Source organism: Mustelus asterias, chromosome 18, assembly GCF_964213995.1.
Source record: "Mustelus asterias chromosome 18, sMusAst1.hap1.1, whole genome shotgun sequence".
Taxonomy (NCBI): Eukaryota; Metazoa; Chordata; class Chondrichthyes; order Carcharhiniformes; family Triakidae; genus Mustelus; species Mustelus asterias.
Window position 1 is genome coordinate 51540036 of NC_135818.1, and position 27309 is coordinate 51567344.

At 39.6% G+C, this 27309-nt stretch overlaps 1 protein-coding gene across 3 annotated transcripts; it reads right to left on the minus strand.

Moving 5' to 3' along the window:
* Window positions 1–556: 556 nt before the first annotated feature.
* On the minus strand, window positions 557–27228 carry styx (serine/threonine/tyrosine interacting protein). 3 transcript variants are annotated; one of them, XM_078233920.1, is made up of 12 exons: window positions 26929–27228; window positions 22294–22326; window positions 20805–20858; window positions 17842–17939; window positions 16848–16908; window positions 13559–13595; window positions 13429–13468; window positions 13289–13339; window positions 8105–8177; window positions 5254–5335; window positions 3838–3970; window positions 1030–1161 (listed from the first exon to the last, which is right to left on the minus strand). In XM_078233920.1, exons 1-11 carry the CDS (start codon window positions 26983–26985, stop codon window positions 3882–3884), a joined length of 675 nt encoding a protein of 224 aa, XP_078090046.1. In that variant the 5' UTR covers window positions 26986–27228; the 3' UTR covers window positions 1030–1161; window positions 3838–3881. The 3 variants fall into 3 exon arrangements, with proteins under 3 accessions (XP_078090047.1, XP_078090046.1, XP_078090048.1); XM_078233922.1 differs by having other exon boundaries at window positions 27082–27132; XM_078233921.1 differs by lacking the exon at window positions 3838–3970 and having other exon boundaries at window positions 557–1161.
* Window positions 27229–27309: the final 81 nt, after the last annotated feature.

Genomic DNA, 27309 nt, shown 5'->3' on the forward strand with positions numbered 1-27309 from the left:
TGGACCAGTCCTTTAGCCAGGCATTCATTTGAACCAACTCCCTATTCTTATCCTCACTGGCACGAGGCATTGGGAGCAGCCCAGAGATGGCCACCCTAGTGACCCTACTTTTTAACCTATTTCCCAACTCCCTGAATTGCTCTCTTAGGACCCCCCTACTCTTCCTATCTACGTCATTTCCACCAATGTGTATAATGACATCCGTTTCTTTATCTTCCCCTTTTAAAATGCCTCCTATCCGCTCGGAGACATCCGTGACCCCAGCACCAGATAGGCAGACTACCATCCTGGAGTCCCGTTCGCCCCCACAGAATCGCCTGTCTGTCCCTCTAACTGACGCATCCCCCACCACTATCGCTCTCCTAACCCCTCTCTTCCCTTTCCTCCCACAAGTTCAAAAGACGTGCTGGTTAGGTGCACTGGCTATGCTAAATTCTCCCTCAGTGTACCCGAACAGGCACCGGAATGTGACGTCTAGGGGATTTTCACTAACTTCATTGCAGTGTTAATGTAAGCCTCGTGTCACTAATAAACAAACAGGAAATGGAGTTCTCAATTAATCAGAAAAACTTTTTTTATTGAAAGTTTTAATAAATTACACTCAAAGATTAACACTTTGTAACAAATTGCATGTATGGGTCTGACATCAAGCACACAGTGCATTATTTCCCCTATCAAACTCACATACAATCAAAATTCAAGTATCAAAAGTGCATCAATGTCTTAGCACATGCATACTTATTAACTGTCAAAACTGCAATTGGTAAAAATGTAAAATAATTAGCATATGAAGACTCAAAAATCCATCAAAAATGTGTTGTGCTGTTCCTGGTCAGAATTAAATCAGTATAATATTTTCATAAGAGATTCTAGTGCTCCAGGTTGCTCTCATATGAAAGGGCAAGTTCTCTGTTCACTTCCTAGGAAGTAGCAAGACAGAGTTAAGAAATGGAAAGAAAGTAAACTTTGCCATCTAAGTTTTTAGTATTCATAATCTTAAATATCCAATAACTTCTCATCCTTTTATTCACTTTGTTTAATACAGTACAGTAATCAAGTCCATTATAAGTAATGGGGTAGTTACAGGTTACCCATCATGGGCTGCAGCCACCTGCATATTTGAAATATCCTCGTCGTCTTCCAGCATTCTTTTCAAGGTTCCTAAGTGAAACAAAAATGTGATTACTAAATCTTTGAAGGGTAATAATAAATGCAGATCATAGAAAAACAAGAGTAATTCTGCATTAAATATACAACATAACAGAAAATGCTGGAAATACTCAACTCGGCAGCATCCCTGGAAAGAAACAGAATTAACATTTCTAGATGATTTTGGCAGACTTGTTCAGTATTTCCAGCACTTGGCTTTTATTTTAGATTTCTGTCTATTTAAAAAAAAATCATGTCAAGGTGAACCATATATGATCCTTAACATTGCAGAGAGAATATGGAGACGGCATCCAACATTTCCAGCTATTTGCAACCAATATGGGTCCATGTGTTGAAGGTTTTTTTGTGTGGAATGGTCACACTGAAGAGGTTCAACAGGGAAAGGGAAAACTCTTCAAACCCGTCTGCACATTTTCTAAAGGCATTCCATTGTGATGAGGGGTCTAATCAAAAAGCCTGTCCTACATTCTGGTAGGATGGTCAGAAGGTGGCAAGGTAAATCCTCCACATGTTGAAGTGGTGGCCTCTGGAAACTCACCGTAGTTAACACCGTTCAGGAAAAGTGATATTTTCTCAGCTCCCAAATAACACCATTCATTATGGATAAGTCCTGAGCTTGTATGATCGCCATGATCTGACATGGCAACAAGAAGCAATCAAATTCTCAGCTATTTACATCCCTAGAGTCCAGGTAGGCAACCGTTACAATACAAGCCAGAAGCGTGATGGAATACTCTCCACTTATCTGGAGGAATCCAGCTCCAACAACAAGCTAGATACCATCCAGGCCAATACCAATCAATTGGATGGCACCTCCATCACCGTAAACATTCATTCACTCCCTGAAATCAGTTAAAAAGTACCTTGATCGACACTTGAAGTGCTGTAAATTGCAAAGCAGGATCAGAATGGGTGGCTAGTGTTTTCTTTTAGCCAGTAACGATGCACTGAATGGCCTCTTTCTATGCCATAACCTTTCTATGGTTTGCTCCACTGCTAGTGTAATGAGGCTGCAGTGTGCAACATTTACAAGATGCACTGTACAAAGTTAAGACTTTTGACAGTAACTCACAAACCAGCAACCTCTACCCTCCAGAAGAACAAGGATAACACACAAATAAAAAGAGCACCATCTTCAAGGTCCCTTCCAAGTCACACACCAAGGTGACATGGAATTAAACCACTCTTCCTGCATCATCACTGCACCAAAAATCTGGAAGTCCCTACCTAACAGCACTATGGCAGTAGCTTCTCCACACAGACTGCAGCAGTTCAGGGTGGCGGTTCTCCAGAACCTCTTCAATGAAAATCAGGGATGTGCAATAAACATTGTCCTTGCTACAGAAGTCCACATCCCATCAATGAGCAAAAAGGAGTTAGTACTCACCAGAACCTACACACAAAGGAAGATTTCCTTCAAGGATGGTTGCCCATTTTAGTGTCGTATTTTAAGGATAAATTTTTGTATTGCATGCTGGCCAACAATCCCATGTGCCTTTATCATTTGAGGCATTGACAGGACAGCTGAGCCAAAATGGCATGTCTTCAAAACAAAATCCATTTTGGTGTTAACTGACTTCTAACATTGCAATTTGTTCACGTACACCAACCTCATGCAAGACTCAGGAATACTTTGCACATTGACACATATTATGCTGATAGGCACTAAAGGCAAAAAGAACCGCTGTATCCCAAAGTAAAATCCCCACTGAAATCCCCATAGGCTTTAGTTTTGACAAAATCGATAACATTGAATGAAAGCATGAGAATTGTTAAAAAACTCGAGCATTTACCAGATTACTAATTGCTTCACAGAAAGTGTACTCACTTGGAAAACACTATACAAGATCATCAACCAAGCATTATTGCATGAACATTAATTTACTGTATGGTCACAGAGGGAGAACATCAAAAGATTTTCCAGCTAGTAGGGTCATCATATACAAAGAGTGTACAGACTGACGACAGGAAAGAGAATGTTTTAACCAAGTTCTTGATGTCAAAGATCTCCAGATTTGCAAATATGATCTTTTTCCATCTCCTAACCCTTCCCCATGCCCACCATGGAAACAGCAATTACTTAGAATCACAGAGAATCAAATTTTCAAGGGTGCTGACTGGATGGGATCTTGATAGGGTGTAGAATATAAGCATTCCAAGAAAGACTACCCTACAAGTAAATAGATCCACTTTGTTAGAGCATCGTCCACGTACCACAGATGTCTGACTCAGTAGCATCTTAAAGAAGGGGAAAATATTACTAAGCTAGAACATCTACAGAGTTCTTGGAATCATCCATTATTTAAGCCACTTCTCCAGAGTTTCCACTGGTATCATAGTGGGCAATTGGAAGAATCCCCACAGAAATTCGAGGCAATTGAGGCTAAACAAAATGCTTGCAGCCAACTAAATATTCGGCTGATCAATCAAGCATTATTGCCTGAATCTAAGGACAGAGATTACTGCCGGTAAGAGTCTTGCAGATATTATCTAGTATGGCACTAAGACAAGCAATGTCAGTACAGCTACTGATGTTTGCTACCCTCAAGTCATGTAAATCCAGAACATATTCAAGCAAACATTTTACTAATCTTTTGTGCTGAGATATCCATGTCAGATATGCGTGGTCTGCAAAAAACAGCTACTGAGAACTAGGAAATTCCCTACCTAACACCATTGTGGGAACACCATCACCAGAAGGGCTGCAGCGGTTAAAGGAGAAGGCCCATCACCTTCTCAGGGCAACTAGGGATGGGTGATAAATGAGGCCTTTCCAATGTCGCCCAAATCCTGAGAACAACTAAAAAAGGAAAAGATCGTGTTGCATTAACACACAGATTATATATCTATTACTATCCATAAAACAGCATCTGAGAACAGTTCTAAAAACAGCTCAGTGATCGCACCACTAACAGCAACTGAGATACGTGGACGCTTCCAACAGAGTCAGAGCTATCGGGAAAGTAGTTTAACAATGATAAAATCTTGTGGAAGATTTAGCTCAAAGGCTAGATATGGAATGCCATACTTCAAGGAGGAAATTAAGCAAGACTTGATTTTTATATCCTTTTCATGAAATAGGATACAAGAAGATTTTCACCAAGAGACCAAAAAGGAAACATGGAGTACTGCAGTTGCTATAAATGAACAATATTGGTGCTTCATTTCAAAAACCAAGCTTAGCTAACAATTCCTATGTTGCATTATATGTGCTTTAATCTCAGAAGGTTTCCTGGAAATAAAAGTATTCACTAAAGAAAGGAGTCTTTTGGCTATTGAAAGGAAAAAACTGTACTGAAAACCAAACTTTAAACAGAAACCTGTGAAATTTGAAAGAAGAATTTTATCTAAATAATGGGTTAGCATGGCTTTCCCAAAGAACAGCAAGATGGAATTCATACTATTCAACATGAGAATACTTTACAACTAATAATTTTACCGCCAAAATGAGACATTTAAAATCATGCTTTAATTTGCTGTAATCTCTGGGAATCAGAGACTATGATGTGGAGATGCTGGCATCAGAGACTATACAGAGGAACATTTGTTCCCAAGTACAATAAACCACCTTGTCCTTAGCACTCAGGAACATGTTCAGAGCTGATTGCTGGAGGAACTTTTTGATGCTTTAATAGACACAGGAAGGAAAGACCATGAGCAATATGCTGACAATGTATTAAGACAACTAAATTCTCTCCAATTTCACCATTCTTAGCCTGCATTTTGCTCTGTGGTATATGGAAAACACTGAAGAAGAACTATTGTGGAAGATATTGCCATGGCTCCTCCCTGATTCAAACTACCATACTGTAATACTGGTCCTTTATATCAAATGTGAATATTTATTTGCTCAAGTTTCAGAACATGTTATTTCTCCAATTACACTCCAACACCTGCACTCCTTGCAGCTTCTTTTCTTAATCAATAACTACAATGCCTCAAACGGTTTAAACTTTGTACCATGAGGTTTGAAAAACATTCCAGAACGCTGTAAGAGTCAAACATAACTTAATATCCATCAGTAGCATTAACTTAGCACAAAATAAATTTTAATGAACATAACTATTTTCAGCAATTACTAACCTTGTGTAGAAACTGATCTGCCCAGCTGAAGTGGTGACATCATCTTTATTGTCAATTTTGCTAAATAAATGGCTTCATACTCCTGTTTGTAGAACAGTGTGTGTCATTTTTTAAAAAGATTTTCAAATAAAGCATTTACCTAGAGCAACTTAAAACGTCACTTGCATATGGTCTAGAAATTGCAGAAAAATAAAGAGAGTGACCAATACAAGATGTTAATATGCGAATCAGCCAGTAAAAGATAAGGAAGAGATGCCCCATCAATTGTCAATTACCGCATGTTGCTGAATGAGTAGCACTGCTTTGCAATTAGATTCGCAAAAATAGTTTCCTGCCCTTATCATCCTTGACTTCTGTGAAGTTGCTGCATCTGTACATTGTCTATTAAACTTACAACAGTGCAAATACCATTTAACAAAGTGATAATTGTTAATGACTGCCAATCAACCTTTATTAATCAAAATGAACTAATCAGAAGTATGGCATCTCCTTCCGTCAGGTTAGGGAGAATGGTAGGGAGATTTTTTAAATGTAAAATTCTACTATTTGTTCTTTTCCTTTCTGTCGCTGTTTTTTTAAAATCCAATTTCCCTTTTTCTAATTTAATTCCTCTTTATTTAAGTCCTTCCTCTGTTTATTTCTCCAGCCACTTGCTGGGTTTCGGTTTCAATGTGTGTGTGTAAGGGGGGGGCGGTAGTAGGAGAGGATGTTCACATCCCCAATCTGTTCACAAACAGGCAATTAATTGTTCAAGTTGGCTGTCCTTTGTCGTCTGGCAGATAACCCTTGCCAGTTTCATCCTGCCCCTTGCTGATCTTGCCAGAGGAGGAAACATTGTCTGCCAACCCAACGCCCTTCTTTCCCACTTTTGTTTTGCTCCCACCTTTAAGATTGCGTCAGTGGGACCGGTAAGACTCACTCATTGTTTCTTGAAATTTCCCCAAAAAAGGCAAGAGCCATTTTATAGTTACATTAACAACAATTCTCTAAGTCTTGAATACTTTTAAGTAGTAATGGACATAAAAAGAGGTATATCAACACGTAATAAAATTATTGGAGAATCTTAAGGGACTAAAATCTCCAGGACCTGATGACCTATTTCCCAAAAGATATATCTGCAGAGATAGTGGATGCACTGGTTATACACTGGGGGGAAGGGGAGAGAGAGAGAAAAAATAGGGAACTATAGGCCAGTTAGCCTGACATCAGTCACCAAGTAATGCTGGAATCTATTATCAAGGAAGTTTTAACAATCCACTTAGAAAATCATAGTACGATTAGACAAAGCCAACTTAATTTAAGAGGGGAAATTGTGTTTGACAACTTGAGTTTTTTTGGGATGTAGCCAGGATGATAGTTAAATGGGAACCAGCAAATGTAGCATACTTAGATTTCCAAAAAGGTATTTGATAAGTTGTGACACAAAACATTTAAATGCAAGATACTAGCATGGTTGTGGGCAGGATATTAACGTAGACAGGGGACAAGATATTAGCACAGATAGTGGATTGGTTAACAAACAAGCAAAGAGTAGGGATAAACGAGGCATCTTCTTTGCCAGGCTGTGACTACTGGAGTGCCATAAAGATCAGTGCTGGGGCCTCAGTTATTTACAGTCTATAATGAGGTTTAGACGAAGACCAAGTTTGCTGACAATGCAAAGCTATATGGAAATGTAATCCCTGAGGTGGACAAAGGGGCTGCAAAGGAGTTGCCAATGGCTTAACTGAGGGGGCGCCGGCAGCAGATAGACTAATGGATTATAATGTGGGGAAGTGAGGAATTATTCACTTTGGTAGTAGTATAGTAAAATAGAATATTTTTAAAAAGGCATGAAATTGGTAAATGCTGATTTTGAGAGACAAGGAACACAAAGTTAGCATGCAGATACAGCAAGCAATTAGAAATGAAAATGGACTTTTAAAGGGAATTAGAGCACGAGAATACAGAAGTCTTGCTATATTTGTACAGGGCATTGGAGAGTTCTCACCCAGAGAACTGTGCTTTTGGCCTCCATATCTAAGAAACAATATGCCTGCCTAAATTATGGTACTGTGAAGGATAATAGGTTGGTTCCTGGGATGAAGGGGCTGTCCTATGATGAGAAGCTGAGTAAATTGGTCCTATGCTCTTTGAAGTTCAGAAGAATGAGAGGTAATTTCAAACATACAAGAGGTTCAATAGACATTGAGAGGCTGTTTCTACTTGCTGGGGAATCCAGAACACAGGTGGGGAAGATGTACAGTCTCAAGGTAAGGGGTTGATCATTTAGGACTGAAGATTAGGAGAAATTTCTTCACTCAAAGGGTTGTGAATTGTTGGAATTCTCTAGCCCAAAGGGTTGTGGATGCTCCATCATTGAATATATTTAAAGCCGAATCACTCAAGGATGCAAGAAATTATGGGGAGTGGCAGGAAAGTGGAGTTAAGGCAGAAGATTGAATGTCGGAGCAGGCTTGAGATGCTGTATCGTTCCCTCTTGCCCCTGCTCCTACTTCTTATGTTCTTAATGGAGTGTTTCATGTGGCAACAAGTTCTCACAGGGTAAGTCTGATAAGCAACACAAACGAAGTATTGAACTGAGGCTAATAAAGTCTTTAGTTACATCTTCTGGTTACTTATTACACTGGAATAGGTCTGCTCTCTTCCAGTTAAGAAAGGTCATGTTTTATGGTTTGCAAGGTGGATATCTTTTAAAAGGAAATAAAGCCCAAATTGCATAAAATAATTGATCACCATTCTATCTAAACACATCCACTACAAAACTTTTGTCAAAGTAACTAAAATACCATATAAATGTTACATTAAAATAAATTACTATTTTGTGGTAAGTAATAAAAGAGCAAATTACCTGCAACTGGTGAACAAATCCAGCATTTGGATTAATACAAAATCTCCTTTCCTGAACATATGTAAAGGCATCCCTAACAAAAAAAGGAAAAATGTAAACCATGAATATCTTTCAAAATGTATTTTACTTCACCAAAACACCAACCATTATGTTATTTTCCCTTTATCCTGCTTCCTTTTCAAACCATTCCTCAGATAAAGATTAGACAGGTGAACTGCTCTTTGGTATTGATGATTTTGTAACTGATTGTTAGGAAGTGGATGTGTGATTCACCAAGGAGAAATACAATGCTTGACAACTGCCATTGGTATACAGTTCAGAAGGTGAGGACTTGCTCACTCAAATCCCCTTTCCTGTAATCAAAGTTGCATTTAATAACGTTAATAGGTTTCTAAAGAAATGACCCAATGGATAGAAATGAGAATCCAACAGAATCCAACGTGGATTGTCAACAAGCATTAAAATAGGTGAGTCACCACAGGCTTATTAGAAAAATTCAGACATACTGCATAACAGGAAACCTAGCAGCATAGACAGATAGATAGATAGTTGGCTGACTGAAGAGAGTTAGGTCAGTTGCTCAAACGATTCTGAAAGGAATGCAAGCGCAAATGGACCTGGACGCAAATGTGCATAAGTCATTGAAGCTGACAGGATAGGCTCAGAGATAGGGACATAGAGTACAAAAGCAAGGAAGTTATATTAAATTTGGAGAGAACACTCTCAAACTGGAGTAGTGTGTCCAGTCCTAGGTACCACACATTAGGAAGGATGTGAAGTATTACAGAGGGTAGAGAAAAGCTTCATGAGAGTGGTTCCAGAGTTGAGGAACTTCAGTTATGTGGACAGATTGGAGAGGTTGGGACTGTTTTCCTTGAAGAATAAGTTGAGAGGAGATATGAAAGAGGTATTCAAAATCATGAGGGTCTGGACATATTAAGTAGGGAAAAACTGTTCCTATTGGTCGAATGATTGAAAACAAGAGGGCAGAGATTTAAGGTAATAGGTAAAAGAAGCAATGGTGACATAGAAGCAAAGAATCCATACAGTGCAGAAAGAGGCCATTTTGCCCATCAAGCATTTTTGTGCTGAGTGGTTAGGACCTGAATGAACTGGCTGAGAGTATAGTGGAGGCAGGTTCAAGTAAGGCATTCAAGGGGAAATTGGATTATCTGAAAAGGAAGAACATGGAGTGCGGCACATTGATTAGCACTGCTGTCTCACAGTGCCAGGGATCCAGGTTCGATTCCCAGCTTGAGTCACTGTCTGGGTGGAGTTTGCACGTTCTCCGTGTCTGCATGGGTTTCCATCAGGTGCTCTGGTTTCCTCCCACAGTCCAAAGATGTGCAGGTTAGGTGAATTAGCCATGCTAAATTCTCCCTCAGTGTACCCGAAAAGGTGCCGGAGTGTGGAGACTAGGGAATTTTCACAGTAACTATGCAGTGTGAATTAATGCCTACTTATGACTAATAAATAAACTTTATCCGAAGGGCCATGGGGAGGGGGCTGGGAGTGGCATTAGGTGAACTCCCAGCACGATGGGCTGAATAACCTCCTCCTGCGCTATAACCATTCTGTGACTCCATGAAAGTGGTAAAAATGGTTCTCCACTCCAAGAGGAGTGCTGGGGATCTACCTTTCTACCTGCTATATATAGATGAGTTAGTCTCATTTATAGGGAACAAAATCTCAAAATTCATCGATGGCATAAAAGCTGGCATGAAGATTGGCAGACAGCAAGGGGAACTATAAAAGAAGCTTCAGAATGGGCAAACAAATGACAGATGTAATTAATATGGCTACAAGGTAATATAATACATTGAGAGAAAATCTAGGAAATAGAAAAACAAGGCTGTGAATGAAGGGCTATATTTAGGAGTTAGATTACATAATATTCTGAAAGTGCAGGCATGAGTCAATAACATAGAACATAGAACAGTACAGCACAGAACAGGCCCTTCAGCCCACGATGTTGTGCCGAGCTTTGTCTGAAACCCAGATCAAGCTATTTCCTCCCTATCATCCCGAAGTACTCCATGTGCCTATCCAATAGCTTCTTAAATGTTCCTAAAGTTTCTGACTCCACTATCCCTGCAGGCAGTCCATTCCACACCCCAACCACTCTCTGCGTAAAGAACCTACCTCGGACATCCTTCCTATATCTCCCACCATGAACCCTATAGTTATGCCCCCTAGTTACCGCTCCATTCACCTGAGGAAATAGTCTTTGAACGTTCACTCTATCTATCCCCCTCATCATCTTATAAACCTCTATCAAGTCTCCTCTCAACCTCCTCCGCTCCAAAGAGAAAAGCCCAAGTTCCCTCAACCTTTCCTCATAAGACCTACCCTCCAAACCAGGCAGCATCCTGGTAAATCTCCTTTGCACTCTTTCCAGTGTCTCCACGTCCTTCTTGTAGTGAGGTGACCAGAACTGCACACAATATTCCAAATGTGGTCTCACCAAGGTCCTGTACAGTTGCAGCATAACCCCACGGCTCTTAAACTCAAACCCCCTGTTAATGAACGCCAACACACTATAGGCCTTCTTCACGGCTCTATCCACTTGAGTGGCAACCTTCAGAGATCTATGGATATGAACCCCAAGATCTCTCTGTACCTCCACATTCTTCAGAACCCTACCTTTGACCCTGTAATCCACATTTAAATTTGTCCTACCAAAATGAATCACCTCGCATTTGTCAGGGTTAAACTCCATTTGCCATTTTTCAGCCCAGCTCTGCATCCTATCTATATCTCTTTGCAGCCTACAACAGCCCTCCAACTCATCCACTACTCCACCAATCTTGGTGTCATCAGCAAATTTACTGATCCACCCTTCAGCCCCCTCCTCCAAGTCATTTATAAAAATTACAAATAGCAGAGGACCAAGCACTGATCCCTGTGGCACTCCGCTGGTAACCGGTTTCCAGTCCAAAAATAAGGCCATAAAAACAGCCCACAGAATTTTGTGCTTTATAACAGTATAGGATAGAAGATTAAAGACGTAATGGTAAATATGCACAAAGCATTTGTCAGTCTACAGAGTACTATGTGCAGATTCAGGCACTGCAGACACTAAAGCCAATTCCACCAAGATAACATCAGGCATGGCAAACTATAACTGTGAGGGAACTCTCAAGATACTAAGACAGAGAGGTTAAGAGGAGATTTAATAAAGCTTTTTTTTAATTAAGTACTTTTATAGGATGAATAGGCAATCCTATTTTGTTGTGGCATTGTGACATTTAAAACTGTCAGCAAGAAATTGAGTTAGGAGAAATCTATTTAAACAGAAGAGACACAGGATTATTGGAGCACTTTGGCATAAGGAATGGTTGAGGCAGAATCCATCATATATTTTAAAGGAACATTACATACATTCTGAAGAGTGGAAGAATGGGGGAAAAAAACAGTGTTCTTCAACAGTTCAAACAAAAGAGCTGGCAGATACAATGGCTGAATAGCTTGTTCCCGTACTGTGAATATCTATGGTTCTTTTACACTACTTATGTACTATCCCAGTGAATGCATCAAGCATGAAGGAGACCAGCCAGTCGAGCAAACAGACAGAGTAGCTTCTGTAATTTGTCGTCAAATATAATTAATCAAAATATTTTACTTATTAGGAAACCACGTAACCAATCTTCATACTCTAATCAAGTGACGAAGGTTACATCACAAGGGTGAGTTCGGCCATTTGACCCATATTAGTTCACCATCCAGAAAGGCCCTAAAGTCCCCCATTGTTGAATGCAATGGGTTCTTAAAATTCCCGAAAAGGGTTTCCATCTCCACTATTGCTTCCAGAATTCCAATCCACATAATGACCCCAATTGAAACCGATAACTTTTAAAAGTAAATTTGAATTCCCAGTGACCAATTTAAAGGAATTGCATGACAAGATTTCAAGTTTAAGATTTTTACTGCAACACAAACTAAGAGCAACATTTTGATTAAACACTATTTCAGCAGTCAACTTATACACTAAACTACAGAAAAGATCAATTTAAGATTTAAACAATTGGAAATCCCCCTCCTTGAGTGATACTATACTCTGCCCTTTAAGCAGACAAACTATTTTCACAGACATAAGTCCAAAATGATTCTTAGCTCCCAAGGTTTGCTTCTCTTTTCCAACCTGATAAAAGCTAGTTTGTGGATTAGAAATGAGGGTTATCCTGGAGATTCCTCCCTCTATCCAAAGTTAGGCAAACCTTCCAGTTTTGTTTAAATTCTACACAAACTCAGTCTCTCCAATCCGAGGATGAGTTTCCACTTGCATGAGACTTACTGTCTCTATTGCTCATCTCTCTCTCTCTCTTGGATTCTTGCAGACTGTTCTGAGATTTAGGAATATCTTTAGGAGACCTTGTAATCTGATCCTGCAATGGCTTCCTATGCACTCTTCCGCTTTCAAAGTTCATATCCACAGCAACTTGAATCACATGGGCCTCTTATCCAGGTAGAAATGCTGATTAGCCATCCCTTAGACCCTAACTCTACCTTGGAAATAAATAGATAGTTTAACGTATAACCATTTACAACCTGTTATCAATCGCCATGATCATTGCTTAAGGGTATGATCATTTTTCACCTTCTTCCTAGGAAAGCAACCTGAGCCCTCTTTAATATTTGACAACCATGTCATCAAGACTTGCTGCCAGCAGAATTCAGAAAAAAAATCGCATGACCCCCTTCATCTCTCCACTTTACCCTAAATTGAAAAGAAAGTCCCGAAATACAACCATCTCTCAACCACATATTGTAACAATGTATTGGCCACTGGGTGTGTGAAGACTTATTGATTTCAGTCTTAAAAATAGCCATTTATTAGTTTGAACTAGCTGGGTCAAACTCCTGAAACTCACTTCCTACTGGCACTGTAAGTGTACCTACACTAGATAAACTGCAGCAGGTTAAGAAGGAAGCTCACCACCATCTTCTCAATCCCAATTAGAGATGTGCAACAAATGTTAGCCATAGTAGTGATGCTCAAGTTCCATGAAAGAAAAATAATCCACTTGTCCTGTTCTTCCAAATTAATTCAAAGTATTTTTTACATTGAACTTTTCAATGTCTTTTACCATCTACATTTTTAATACAACTGAAACATAATCTTGAATTGGACTTAACATAGTCCAATCAATATCTTAAATTTTCCTATTTATTTTCATTGCTTACCTATACTTAACACCAAATGTTTCCATAATATACGCTATCACCAAGGCTGCACTGAAGAAGGAATAAAAAAATGTTATTACATTTTCTCTGAAAAGGGAAAGAAAAATAGATTATAATTCCAAAGTAAATCATAGAATTACCTTCGAGAAATACCTGCATTTCCGTGCAAAAGAACCTTTCCTGAAAAAGCAAAGCAGCCAGGATACATCACCATGGCTATGTTTCTGCAAAACATTATGAAAAGAAAGCTAATCTAAATCAAATCTTTACCTCCATTTTCCAAGCATCCATCGATGAACTCTTTAGTCTGAAGAAATTACAAAAATAGTTATTGTATTTATTTTCTCACATAATCCTTATACCATTACTGTTACTTTTCAAAAAGGATTAGCAATCACTAAAGAAGATTAAAATTTCATTATTCTGTAATTAAGAACATGCTTATATTAGTGTCTAAACAGGTAAAAGTATAAAATAAAAACTGAGATAATGTACCACGCAGTATGGCACTGATCCATGCAGACCAATAGGTTTCAGATTTGAGCCCCTGGTCCATGTCAACTAGGGGGAGAAAATTGGCAACGAAAAAGTGTTGCAAATACTCAATCTCTTCCTCAGGAGAGTAATTCTGTATTCAACTATTTCAAATAGCAAACACCATGGCTCTAACACCTATTGGATTTCAGACCAACAGGGAGCAGGCAAAGTGCAAAACACACTTATAGGCCTTGATTTGAGGCCCAGGATATGTTAACTCGCAGTCTCTTCAGTTACTCACTTGAAATAGTTGCAAAGCAACAGTTGCCTGGTGAACAGAAGTGGAAGTTCGGCCAATCAGCACAAAGGCAGGCTTGCCGGCAAGTAGGTAAGTGGTGGTAAGTGTGTCTTGGGAGAGATAGAATTAACAATTTCCACTTATCTTGGAGGCCTCTCCGTCCTCCCGACAGCTAGCAATCCGCTTTAACAGGTGGGGAAGCTGTGGCAGCTTCCCTGCCCAGGTCAGGGTTAAAATGCATTTGGGAGTCCTAATGATGGAATGGTGCCCCAATTATTCCGGTGGACACCTCAAGACACCTAACTGCAAAGTCCTGTTAAAAAGGGAAACAGAGGGATAAGGCTGAATGCCCCTCTTTAAAAGGTCCTGTTAGTCCAAAATGTAAGATAATTAATTTTCTCCCCTTGTTTTAATGTGCTGATTCACAAAATATTAATACTTCAAATAGTTTTTTTTTGACACATGCAGCACCTTGTCTAATCCCACTCTCCTCTTGCTCCAAAAACTCCAGTAACTCTGAAACAACCCACCCTTCCGAAAGATGAAAGAAAATACAGGAAATCATAGACCTGTTAATATAAATAAATATAAATCAAAGCACGTGCAAATGAATATATTTGGCAAATAAATATCGGATCAATTCCAGTTTAGGATCAAGTTAAGTTTTCTTTTGGAGATTGTTATAAACTACTTGATGTTGTTTCATTTTTTTAAATGGATATCAGAGTATTGTATACAGATGTGCAAAAAAGGCCTGCTGATAATTAACGCACTTTAGCAACTTAATAAATCATGTGCAAATAGGACTTTAATAGACAAACTTATTTTGCTATTTTACATCCTTCCCTTCAGAGCAAATACTATGCAATAATCAGCAATTATAAATGTACAAGTTGCTAAAACTGCAATCATAAGCTCACATCCTGCCACTGCTTTTTTTGAATATGAATGTGTATCAAGAACAAGTTTTAAATTTGCAAATGACACAAAACCTGGAAATACAGCGAACTGAGAAGAAGATAGTGATAGTGACAGATTAGTGGAATGGATGGACACATGGCAGATGAAATTTATTCAAGTGCAAAGTGACAGATTTTGGTAGGAGGGACAAGGAAAGGCAATATTTTTTAAAAGTACAATTTTAAATGGGTACAGGAACAGAGGCACCTGTGAGTACATGTGCACGAATCCTTGACGATAGCATGGCAGTTGAGAAGAGAAAGCAATTATAAAGCCATGTGGGACCCTGAACTTTAGAAATAGAGGCAAGAGCAGAAAGCAAGGTAGTTACACCCATCTGAGATACTGTGTCAAATTCTATTCACCACACTTTAGGAAGGATGCGAAACCTTTAGAGGGAGTGCATAAGAAATTATGAGAAAGGCTCCAAGGATAATGGACTTCAGTTATGTGGTCAGATTGGAGAGATTGGGGTTGTTCCCCTTCAAGAAGGCCAAGGGGAGATTTGACAGACATATGGAAATATTCAATATGACAAGTCTAGACAGTGGAGAGAGAGACTGTTGTCACTTACAAAAAGAACTAGAGGTGTCAGATTTAAAATGATTTGCAGAATAGTCAAAGGTGAAATGAGGAAAACCTTTTTTTCTTCAGCAAGCGGTTTTGATCTGGAATAGACTGCCTGAAAGGGTGGTGGAGACAGATTCAATCACAGCTTTCACACAAAGGGGTATATTTGCAAGGCTATGGGGAAACGGTAGGGGGTGTGACCAGCTAAATTGCCCTTGCAAAAGGCTGGCACGGGCTAGCAGGCTGAATGGCTGTAACCATTCTCTGATTTTAAACTGCTACAAGGTCTTTGCTGACTCTTCTACCTGCTATGGCAATTTATCTATTAATCGTGATTGGACACCTGGACACCTTGAAGGCCAGGAAGACCCTTGCTGAAGTGACAGCTTTAGACAGCTTTAGCTTTTCACCCCACTGTCTACTGTACAAGCTCTAGGCAGCGAGAAGAAGCAGTCTGAAAACAGTAGGAAGGCATCAAAAATGCTCTCATCCAATGCCAATACTCATGGTAAGGAACAGAAGGTCTCTGGCCAATCATCAGGAAAGGAAACACAGACCAACTTTTCCTTCTTCGCTGGGAGGTGAAATTGCTCAGTTATTCCAGCTAGAATTAGCTAACTCAGTACAAACCAAAAATTGTACCTGGGATTTTCTGGTCTGTATCATTTAGTATTAGAGACAAACAATTGGGAGGCAGGGTGCATTTACGCAAACTATCTATAATCAGAAGGTAATGAGTTTCTGGAAAAGTAATTTGTATCCTTTCATTTAGAAGTTGAACAAAAAAGATGTTTATACCCCCCCCCCACACACACACACACACACAATACCACTGAGACCAAGCCAGCACTTTGAGGATATTGTATAGAGTTAGCATTTTAATATTTGGTGATATTTTTAAAACTATGATACAAGAAATGGTAACTTTGACTCAATCTTATTTAACTGGAATGCACAACTGGAACTATTATTTCACTTGGTTGTTGCTAGTTTAAAGCCTAAATAATCAGTTTCTTAAAACAAAGTTATTGTGTCAAGAAAAGAAGCAGCAGTCACAAAACAATGATGAAACTACACCAAAGGTATTTAACACTTGTAACAATTGCAATGCTACTTTTTTAAAGATTTACTGTTAGTTTAATTTAGGGTTAATGTCTGAGAAAATGTATTCCAAAAACTTGGAATTTAAAATGTAATGCATTATGGAAGTCAAAACACGTGGTCTTTCAACATTTATGTACAGAAATTACCTACCACAGGGAAATATCGTATTATATTCTCCACTGGATTATCAGCAATATCCAAAACTAAATATCTGTAAGCAGAACAACAAAAACTTCAATTACAGGACATCTGGGCCTTTTTAGTGTAGTGTTCACCACTGTAAATCCTAGGAGTGCAAACTGTTCTCAATTGGGAGCAGAAGACAAACTAGTCTAGACATTTTCTTAGCTTGCATTTCAAGAATTACTTTTGTGGTAAAAGTGACACGACCAACTTTTCTTCCCTCTCACAAATGATTCAACTGAGATTAGAAAAAAAGATGCCCATTGAAAAAACAGGGTAAAATTACCTTTGGAGGACAACTATTTGTATTGTAGCACCCATAGAATCAGTACAGCAGCTTTTGCTTCTGATCTGACTCTGTGTGGATAAGCATCATGCATTCCTATTTATGTGGAGAGAAGAATGAAAAGTAGGGAAAGTTTCACCAATGGGTGGCAGAGTAGTTAGCACTGCTGCCTCACAGCACCAGGGTTTGATTCCAGCCTCAGTCACTGCCTATGTGGAGGTTGCAATGCTTTTGCTACCAAATAAACCTGTTGGACTTTAACCTGGTGTTGTGAGACTTTTTATTGTGTGGAGGTTGCATGGCCCGTGTCTGCGTGGCTTTCCTCTGGGTGCTCCGGTTTCCTCCCACACTCCAAAGATGTGCGGGTTCGGTTAATTGACCAAGCTAAATTGCCCCTAGTGTCAGGGGGACCAGCAGGATAAATACATGGGGTTACGGGGATAGGGCTTTGGTGGGGCTGTTATTGGTGCAAGCTCGACGGGCCGAATGGCCTCCTTCTGCACTGTAGAGATTTTATGAGGTCACTTCATACTTCCAGCTGAAGTTGTCTCTAATGGTCATTGGTGGAATAAAGAATTTGGTTTGATATTTAAAAAAACTAAACATCAAAAATGATAGAAAAACATGATTTACGTGCGACTATTTTCCAACAAACATAACTCAAATAAAATTTACCTAAATTTCTCTTGGAAATTTGCCTTGATGAAGTTTGCCTCGATATCTTGCCGTACACATATTATGTGAGTTATCCCATTTTCTTCAAGAATAGGAAGCTACCAAAGAAAAATGTTTACTTTTTAGATCTTTTGGTCTGCAACTCCTTACAAAACAAATTGCAAATATTGTGAAGGAGATTATTTTTTTAAAATGCAGATTATGATGGTGCTTTGCCGATAAGATCACAGACTCTGGTACATGGTTACATGTACTGAAATTGTATTCATGGCAGCAGATTTTTACTTTGATATGTTTTTAAAAACAATTTTCAATCAAATGCAGGTATCTTAAAACAATGATCTTTTCAAAATTCACTATTTAGTAGTGTTTGCAAGGCCATACAAACAAACCAATTAACCATCTTTCACTGATGTGGCTAGCTTCAAAAGCTCATATCTAAATGGCAAGATTCCCCTAAAGACTAAGAAGATTTTAGTCAGCATTTCAGGTATTAAGATTTGAAAACCTTGTCATAAGCATTACACTAAGTAGTCACAACAACAACAACTTACATTGATACACTGCCTTTAATGTAGCAAGACATCTTAAGGCACTTCACAGAGGAATTATGAAACAAAATTTGACATTGACTCACATGGGGAGATATCAGAACAGGTGACTATAAGCTTAGTTAAAGAGGTAAGTTTTAAGTAGCGTCTTAAAGAAAAGGTAGAGAGATTTGACAAGAAGTTAGATATAGGGAGGTGCAAGGCAATGGAGGAGTTTTAAAACAAGGATGAGAATTTTAAAATTGAGACGAGGAAGCAATGTAGGTCAGCAAGCACACAGATAATGGGCAACACAACATCTTGAAAGTTAAGATTATAGACAGCAGAGTTTTGGATAACTTCAAGTCACACACCAATTTGTTTCAAACCGTCAGGGTAAATAACTTCAATAAATAATACTGATGCTTATACGGACACCGCTAATTTTACCATAGTGCCAATGCTGAGACTTGTTAAGTGAATTCCACTGAGATTAAAGTAGCGTGTTTTTCTTGAGTTGAAGAACAAGACCAATGTTTAGATAGTTAGGCACTGTCAGGCATATGCATACAAAGCTTATAAATTGGTTATGTTTTGGGACTTCCTTTAACTTGAAATCAAAGGGAGGAACGTGACTTGCTTTGAATTCTGCCTGACAACAAGTCTGCATGGCCTGGTTGTTCAAGGGAGGCCCAGATTGACTTACTGGAAAGAAGCTGCAAGATTTTCACACAATAGTAGACTATACGGTAAGTGCACTTGTGCTGACTGTGGATAGCTGCTAATCTCCAAGTCTCACAGGGAAGTGTTAGGAATGTCAGGCTTAATATACAGTTATAATGTAAACTGTTTAATTCCAAAATAGAATGGAGTGGGGGGAGGTTCAAGAAGACAACTAATTCACATTTCTTCCTCAATACAATGCCCAAATGATTCACATTACCCTTCCCAAAGCTCATCTCAATGGCAAAGTCAATAGAAAGTCACCATAATATAGGATTGCAGGTTTTCCAAGATACCTCTGACACACTCAAACACAAATTAAACCGTAGCCACCTGAGAAGCAGAGCATGAGATAGAGGCAGCCAACCCTACATCTACAAGCAGAGAAAATGCTGACTCTATTGTTCGCCAAGCAGAATGGTCAGATTGAGGAAGCCAAGTTTGTGAGGAGTGAAAGCAGATTGGGTGTCTTTGGGGCTTGAGGAAACAGATCTCCAATATAACCCCCACAGGTGAATATCAGTTCCATTCCTAGAAGTTACCAGCTGGGAAGGGAAAAGAAAGTTAGCCATCAGGAACTGAAAATAACTTTGATCCTGTTCCTGGAGAATGAAGATTTCCCTTAAGGGACAGTGCAATGTAAAATGTAGCAGGAGAATTTTGGTCACATAAAAAATTAAATGGGCATTTATTTTCTGCAGTTTAGAGTACAGGTTGCTCGCAACAATAGTATTTAGTGCTTTTAGTTTACTACTGTAAATGTCTTAAACTTGGGAAGTGATCTCGAAAATTCAAATATATATATTTTTAAAGTTATTGTTCTCTACAGGGATCGTAAAAAGTGTGCTTTTATTGAGTGGGAGACCAAGATTTGGATCAATAGGGAACTATCATGGCTGCAACAGGGTTTTCTTTTGTACTATTAATATTTAGTCAGTTATGGAATGATCACTGACCAGCTTCTACCACTGTGCAAAAAAGGTAAAAGTAAATATTAGACTAATCATTAAATGACCATTGCTTTCTATTAAACATGTAGCTATATGTGCTAAATCAGCTTTGCATTGGAGTCCTGCACAGACCAGCTTTAGAGAATTACGGTTTTTTTAAAAAAAAGCTCAGCACAAAAGGGTGCCACATTCCTTGGTGGTATCTTCAGCAGAGGAAATTTCATTTATAACAGGAATAAACATTTAAGCTATACACAAGAAACTGGCAGAGAACTAACAATCCCGAATGTTGCTCCCTAAATAGTGTATATTTAATGAAGACATAGGCGGCAACAAGACATCTCCCACCTCCCCCGCCCCCACTCCAAACACATTTATCAATTTGTACAAACGAACCTCATTATACTTCAGCTCATTCTTCCATTCTACAAACATGCTCAATTATCAGTGTCTTGGGATTGTTTTGAATTCCAGAGACAGTGAACTGTACTTTGCAAATTCTTTGTAATTCTTGACTAGCTCATTACATTATAATAGGAGTAAAGTCACCCTGGTTTAAAAACAAAGATGATAACTGTTGATACCATTAAACTACCTACGCAAGTTCAGACATTCAACTTGACCAATGCAGGCGTGTTAAGAAAATGCCTTATGCTTCCAGAAAGGCATCAGTAAAATATTACCATTTTTAAAAAACTAAAATGGGTTTTATTTCATTTCACCAAGACAATGTTGAGATTTTGTTTCATAAAGTTCATACCTTACTTTTCATAGCGGCAGAATAGGGACCCAAATACAAACCAGGTAGTATCTCCTATGAAGGAAAGATAATTAGCACAGTGGAGTTAAATAAATTAAAGTATATGGTACTCACTGATGGAGTAGATTGATAAATATATTCCAGAATGAAGTCACTGAAATACTACCACTGAGTTTTGAAAGGTTATGTAAGATCTAGCTCTTAATTTTCATTTTAAGGAATTTTCTTTTGATTTGTAATTGAAATATTTTAAAATAAAACATTACCCCTGTCGCCAGTCTGTTAAATGCCATGTTGATATATTTCTTATTCATTTACAATGTGTTTAAAGGAGCATTTTGCTCCTTTCTAAATGCTTATAATCCACTTTCATTATTCATCCAAATTACACAAAAACTTTACCGTTCAATTGCATTTCATTACAAAAATCCTACAATTAAAATATACCAAAAGGTTGCCACATAGTCTATCTACCCTATCATATTCAAGCAAGAATGCTTCGGAGAGATAGAGCCATCATGACTTGTAATTATAAAACCCTAAAAATAAAATTTGACACACAATATCTTCACCTCCTATTCCCTACCCACTCCAAATTTCACGCAGAAGCCTGTCTGTTCATCTGCATTCTAACCTCAACAGCGAGGACTACAATTCCCAGGAGCACTCTCGAAAAAGTACTGTTACAAAGCGCACTGCATAGAAAAATGTCATTCGGCCCAATTGGTCTGTGTCAGCATTTCTGTTCCACATGAACCAAATGGGGCCATACCAAACTGGTTGCTCCATATTTTAGTGGTCTGAATGCCCCCAATTCGGAGGGGTTTTTTTTGGTAGGTCTGGCACTGCCTGCACTAAAGTCGCTCTCCAAACAAGAATATGATAGTTGCATTAATGGTGGGAGGGGTAAAAAGTGTTGAAGCAGAGCTAAAACAGAAGCATTAAAAAAGGGGAAAATGCGAAAAGGAGCAGAAAATTAAGTAATTGAAGAACAACAGCATGCACACATGATCTAATCTATCTCCAATTCACTAATTTATAACTTTACTTTAGCAAAACCTCTGTTGAGGAAGCTGGGAGAGTATTTAGGTAGATGTCATATGGGGGAACGAGAGGTGCATAAAGAGATAGGTAGATATGCTAATTACATAGAAAGGAGATAAAAGGAGAGAGGAATAAAATCCTTCAAGTACAATTAGTCTTATAATATACTAAACTTAGTCATCTACTGCAAATGTATAACACATGCAGGAGAAAGATAACCATAACTTAAGTGATTTTGTCAGGCTCCAATTACAAATGAATCATTGAGACAAGGAAAAGTGCTGAATATTGTCCCAAGCAGCAATATGTTAATGTTGGTGACAAGATTCTGACACTTTCTATACATACATCAGTTTCCTTTCCCTTTTTGCAAGAATCAAATCGATTCAAAAATAAAAGAGCAGCCCCCGACTTTCAAATAGACAAATATATCATTGAAGGTTACCTGCATTGCTCGCCTCATTGGATACATCCAATCCTAAAAGACAAAACAAAATGGTGTAAGATACCATAGCATGAACAATTGCTAACAAATGGCATTCATTTCTCTGTCTAACTTGAAACCAAGCTTAAAATGCTTTACCATCTGATCAAATTCTAGCACTTATTTCCGAAATCCAAATTTGTTTTGTATAACCATTATTTCAAATTATGAAATTCACCTAGAAATATTCAGTGTAAACTTAATTATTTTTTGCCAGTTAATATATTTAAAACATTTTCCATGATTAATCTGATTTTATGGTCACATTGCTTTGAAAAATAATTCTGGATATAACAGGCTACAAAGACCTCAATTATACCAAGTTAAACAGCTGATTTGAAGGGGTTATGGTTATAGTTGGGGAAAACTAATATTTCTATTTTTAAACAAAGTTTCTCAAGTGTATTCTGCAGTGACAATGTAGCTAGGAATGTCTGCTATTCCAAACTTATGGTAAATAATAAATTTCAAGTAAATTGCATAACAGCGTATTTCAGCATCAACATGGTAATTAGAATGGAACAACTAATTATTTTTTAATTTCACTCAAGATGAACCAAAACAATTACTTTTAAGATTCTAATGTAAGAAAATCAGTTGGGCAACAAGAGATGTCTATTTTAAGTTATTCCTCTGTACATTAGTCAGAATTTTACAGCACAGAAAGAGACCCTTTGGCCCAGTGTGTCAGTGCCAGCCATCAGCACCTAATGGGATTCTAACCCCATTTTCCAGCACTTGGTCCATATGCTATGGCGTAAATTTCATTTCCATTCTAATTCATTTTTACAGGAGTCATTGGAGTATTTGTAACAGCTTAAACATTGCAATCAGAAAATGACAAGTACTATTAAATAGAACTGAGGAGTTTAAGAACAATTCATTCTTCACAGATGCTGTCTGACTTGAGTATTTCTAACATTTTCTAAATTTAAATTTATGTTTCTACTATCAGATCAGCCATGATCTTATTAAATAACGGAGCAGGCTCAAGGGGTTGAATGGTCTACTCCTGCTCCTTGTTTGTACATACTGGGTCCACCTCATCCTTTGTCATTTATTATTTTATACACAAAAACTGAAAACATTTACAGCACAGTAGGCCATTTCGCCCATCATGTATGTGCGTGCAAGAAAAGCTTTCTGGCCTAATCCTTCCAGGCAATAAAATTTCTCTGCAATTCCTCTCTTCCAAGCCATTATGTAAAATCTATACTCTGGATTACCAAGTTCTCTAAGGAAAATAGGTCTTTCTTGCCCATTCCATCAAGGTCCCTCAAAGTGCAACTTCAACAATACTCAAGAAGTCTGACAACATGCAGTAAGAAATGGATTTTTAAATGGCAATAGTCACACCGCACAAATGCCAGGCAATGATATTACCAACGAGAGAAAATCTAACCATCGCCACTAATATTCAACAGTATCACTGAATCCCCCATTATCATCATCCTGCGAGTGACCACTGACCAAAAATATAACTGCACCAACAAATAAATACCGTGGCCACGAAAGCAGGTCAAAGGCTGGGAATTATGTGGACAGATAACTAACCTCCCGATTCCCCAAAGCCTGTCCACTATCCACATGGCCCAAGTCTGGACTCTGATTTGACTTGTCACATGTGTAAGTATACAGTAAAAAGTATTGCTTCTTGCACACTATACAGACACAGCATACCGTACATACAGAAGAGAAGGAGAGGGTGCAGAATGTAGTAGTGCTACAAGCCATAGCTAGGGTGTAGAGAAAGATAAACTTAATATAAGGTAGGTCCATTCAAAAGTCTGATGGCAGCAGGAAGAAGCTGTTCTTGAGTCAGTTCGTACGTGACCTCAGGTTTTTGTATCTTTTTCCCGACGGAAGAAGGTGGAAGAGAGTATGTCCGGGTGCCTGGATTCCTTGATTATGCTGGCTGCTTTTCCTTAGACACAGCAGGAGCCATACCAAGCTGTGTTACAAACAGAAAGGATGCTCTCTATGGTGCATCTGCAGAAGCTGGAGAGAGTCGTAGCAGACATGCCAAATTTCCTTAGCTTCCTGAGAAAGTAGAGGCATTGGTGAGCTTTTTTAACTGTAGCGTCGGCATGGAGGGACCAGGACAGGTTGTTGGTGATCTGGTTGATGGAACACTCTCCACTTGCCTGGGTGTGTGCAGCTCCAATAATATTTAAAAAGCCCAAAAACATCCAGGAGAAAACAGCCTGTGTGATTAGTGGCAAAAATCCAAACTATCTCCAAGATGCACGCAGCAAATCATCAAGCTTCCTTCAACAGTGCTTCCAAAACCCCCAACCTCTACCACCTAGAAGGATAAGGGCAATAGCTGCTTAAGAACACCACTATCTGCAAGTTCTCCAATCCACATTATCACCTGGCTTGGAACTACATCATTGTTCCTTTACTGTCACTGGGCCAAATTCTTGGAACTCCCTTTCTCACAGCATTGCGGGTGTGCCTACAGCAAGCACATGGACTGCATCACTTCAAGAAGATGGTTCACCACCGCCTTCTCCAGGGCATTTAACAATGGACAGCAAATGCTGACCTCACCAGCAACAAATGCATCCCATGAACACGTTTTAAAAAAATATAAGCCTTTTTAACCACCTTAACAATCTGTCCTGCTACCTCCAGGGATTTGTTGACATGCACTTCAAGATTCCTCCAATCTTCTATGTGCCATTTACCGTCTACTCCCTTGCTTGGTTTGCCTTCCTCAAAAGGATCACCTTACAATTCTCTGGATTGAATTGCATTCGCCACGTTTCTGCCCACTTGATCATTCCATTGACATCTTCCAGTAGTATACAGCTTTCGTCCTCACTATCAACCACACAGCCAGTTTTCTATCAATCTGCAAACTTGCAACACACACCCCTTACAATTAAATCTAAATTATTGAGATATGCCCCGAGAAGCATTGATCCCTATGGAACCCCGTTGGAAACTGCCTTCCAGACACAAAAATACCTGTATGTTGGCAATGAACCTTTGCTACCTGCCAAGCCAACATTGGATCCAAAATGTGACTTTACCTTGGATCCTATGAGCTTTTTATTTTTCTCACAAATCTTCCAGGTAGGAACTGGTCAAAATTCATTATTGCAAGTACATCATGCGAACCAGCCTCTGATCCATTGACTTGATCTACACTTTCCACTGCCTTGGAAAAGCATAGTCAAGGACCCCACGCACCCCGGACATACCCCCTTCCACCTTCTTCCTTTGGGAAAAAGATTTAAAAGTCTGAAAACATTAAGCGACTGACTCAAGAACAGCTTCTTCGCTGCTGTCATCAGACTTTTGAATGGTCCTATCACATATTAAGCTGATCTTTCTCTTCACCCCATCGGTAACTGCAACACTATATTCGGCACCCTATCCTTTCCCTCTCCCCTATGTACTCTATAAACCGTGTGTTTTGTCTGTATAGCACACAAGAAACAATACTTTTCACTCTATACCAGTACATGCGACAATAATATCATAGAAACCCTACAGTACAGAAAGAGGCCATTCGGCCCATCGAGTCTGCACCGACCACAATCCCACCCAGGCCCTACTCCCATATCCCTACATATTTACCGACTAATCCCTCTAACCTATGCATCTCAGGACACTAAGGGCAATTTTTAGCATGGCCAATCAACCTAACCCGCACATCTTTGGACTGTGGGAGGAAACCGGAGCACCTGGAGGAAACCCACGCAGACACGAGGAGAATGTGCAAACTCCACACAGACAGTGACCCAAGCTGGGAATCGAACCCAGGTCCCTGGAGCTGTGAAGCAGCAGTGCTAACCACTGTGCTACCGTGCCAATACATCCTTTCTTTGCTCCAAGCTAATTTAAAACATCCAAATAGGAACTAAAGTCAAAGTTTTGGGATAGGATTGTAACAGTACAGTACTGGGACAGTATGTGTTTGGGGCGTATTCTTGGAACAATCCAACACAAAGAAAGAGACAAGCAAACTCGCATTAAGGGGTATTTACATACTTATAACTCGTTCCCCTTGCTCAGTCTCCAGCCGAGCCCCAACCGCCAAAGGCCTTGGCCATGTCTGGACCAGGAAGAATGATCACAGCTTGCGCAATCACCAAACTTCTCTTTTTGTTTAACGGCCCAAGTTCGGCTATGTGAGATTTTATCCAAAACAAAAGGTGAATAACTAATTTTAATGGGATTGATTTGGTGCCAAGCCTCAGTCCCACGTGTTGCTGGCTTATCAATTTGCTGCTAACCACAACCGGGATACAAATATGTAGGTATATATATTTTTTTATATTGAAACACGCCACAAATTGCCTGGATAGTCCCGTGGCTGCACCAAACTTGCCGGTGATTCCTGACACCACAGCGGTTAATGCCCGGTGACATCCCAGTCACCCCCCCCCCCCGGGAAGCCAGGCAGCCGGCATTGGGGCTGCCCCAGGGCACATTCAGCACACCGGAGGAGGGGGGGTCGATCCAGTCAGCCCCCTCCCCGGGGCTGAGGCAGCTCCTCGCAGCCCGCGCCCCCGCACAGCCAGCGCCGGCTTTGTTCACAACTTTAGGCCGAATTCGGCGCCGCTTTCACGCCGTTGTACCCACCCCCGCGTCTTCTCTGGAAGACGGTAAGGTCGGGAATTCCAGGTGCACTCCATCCATGTCTCGGCCTCTCCGGGATGGTGATGGTCGTTAAACCCCCCCCCGACCCTCCCCCCCTCCCAAAGCCCCTCAGGAAATTCTCGCTCTTTCTGTTACGTGTGCTGAAGCTCACGCGCCGCCATGCTGCTGGAGACCAACATCAACAGCACGTCATCACGCACAGCGCCTCACCCGCCCCCCCACCCACATCCAAACACATCCAAACACCTGGCTCCAAATAGCAAGAGTTCCCCCTTTGACCCCAGAATGTAACCCCACCGACCCTCTGAAACTCCCCCAACCCCCCAGAAAGTAACCCCTTAAAACACTCCCACTGACCCCAGA

What these genes read in the sequence shown, in the direction of transcription:
- styx (XM_078233920.1), bottom strand. Translation starts at nt 26,985, where the DNA reads ATGGATGGAGTGCACCTGGAATTCCCGACCTTACCGTCTTCCAGAGAA. An exon ending in TGGATGCTTGGAAAATGGAG is followed by an intron (nt 13,469 to 13,558) that starts GTAAAGATTTGA and finishes TTGCTTTTTCAG; the next exon opens with GAAAGGTTCTTTTGCACGGA. An exon ending in AATGCAGGTATTTCTCGAAG is followed by an intron (nt 13,340 to 13,428) that starts GTAATTCTATGA and finishes TTCCTTCTTCAG; the next exon opens with TGCAGCCTTGGTGATAGCGT.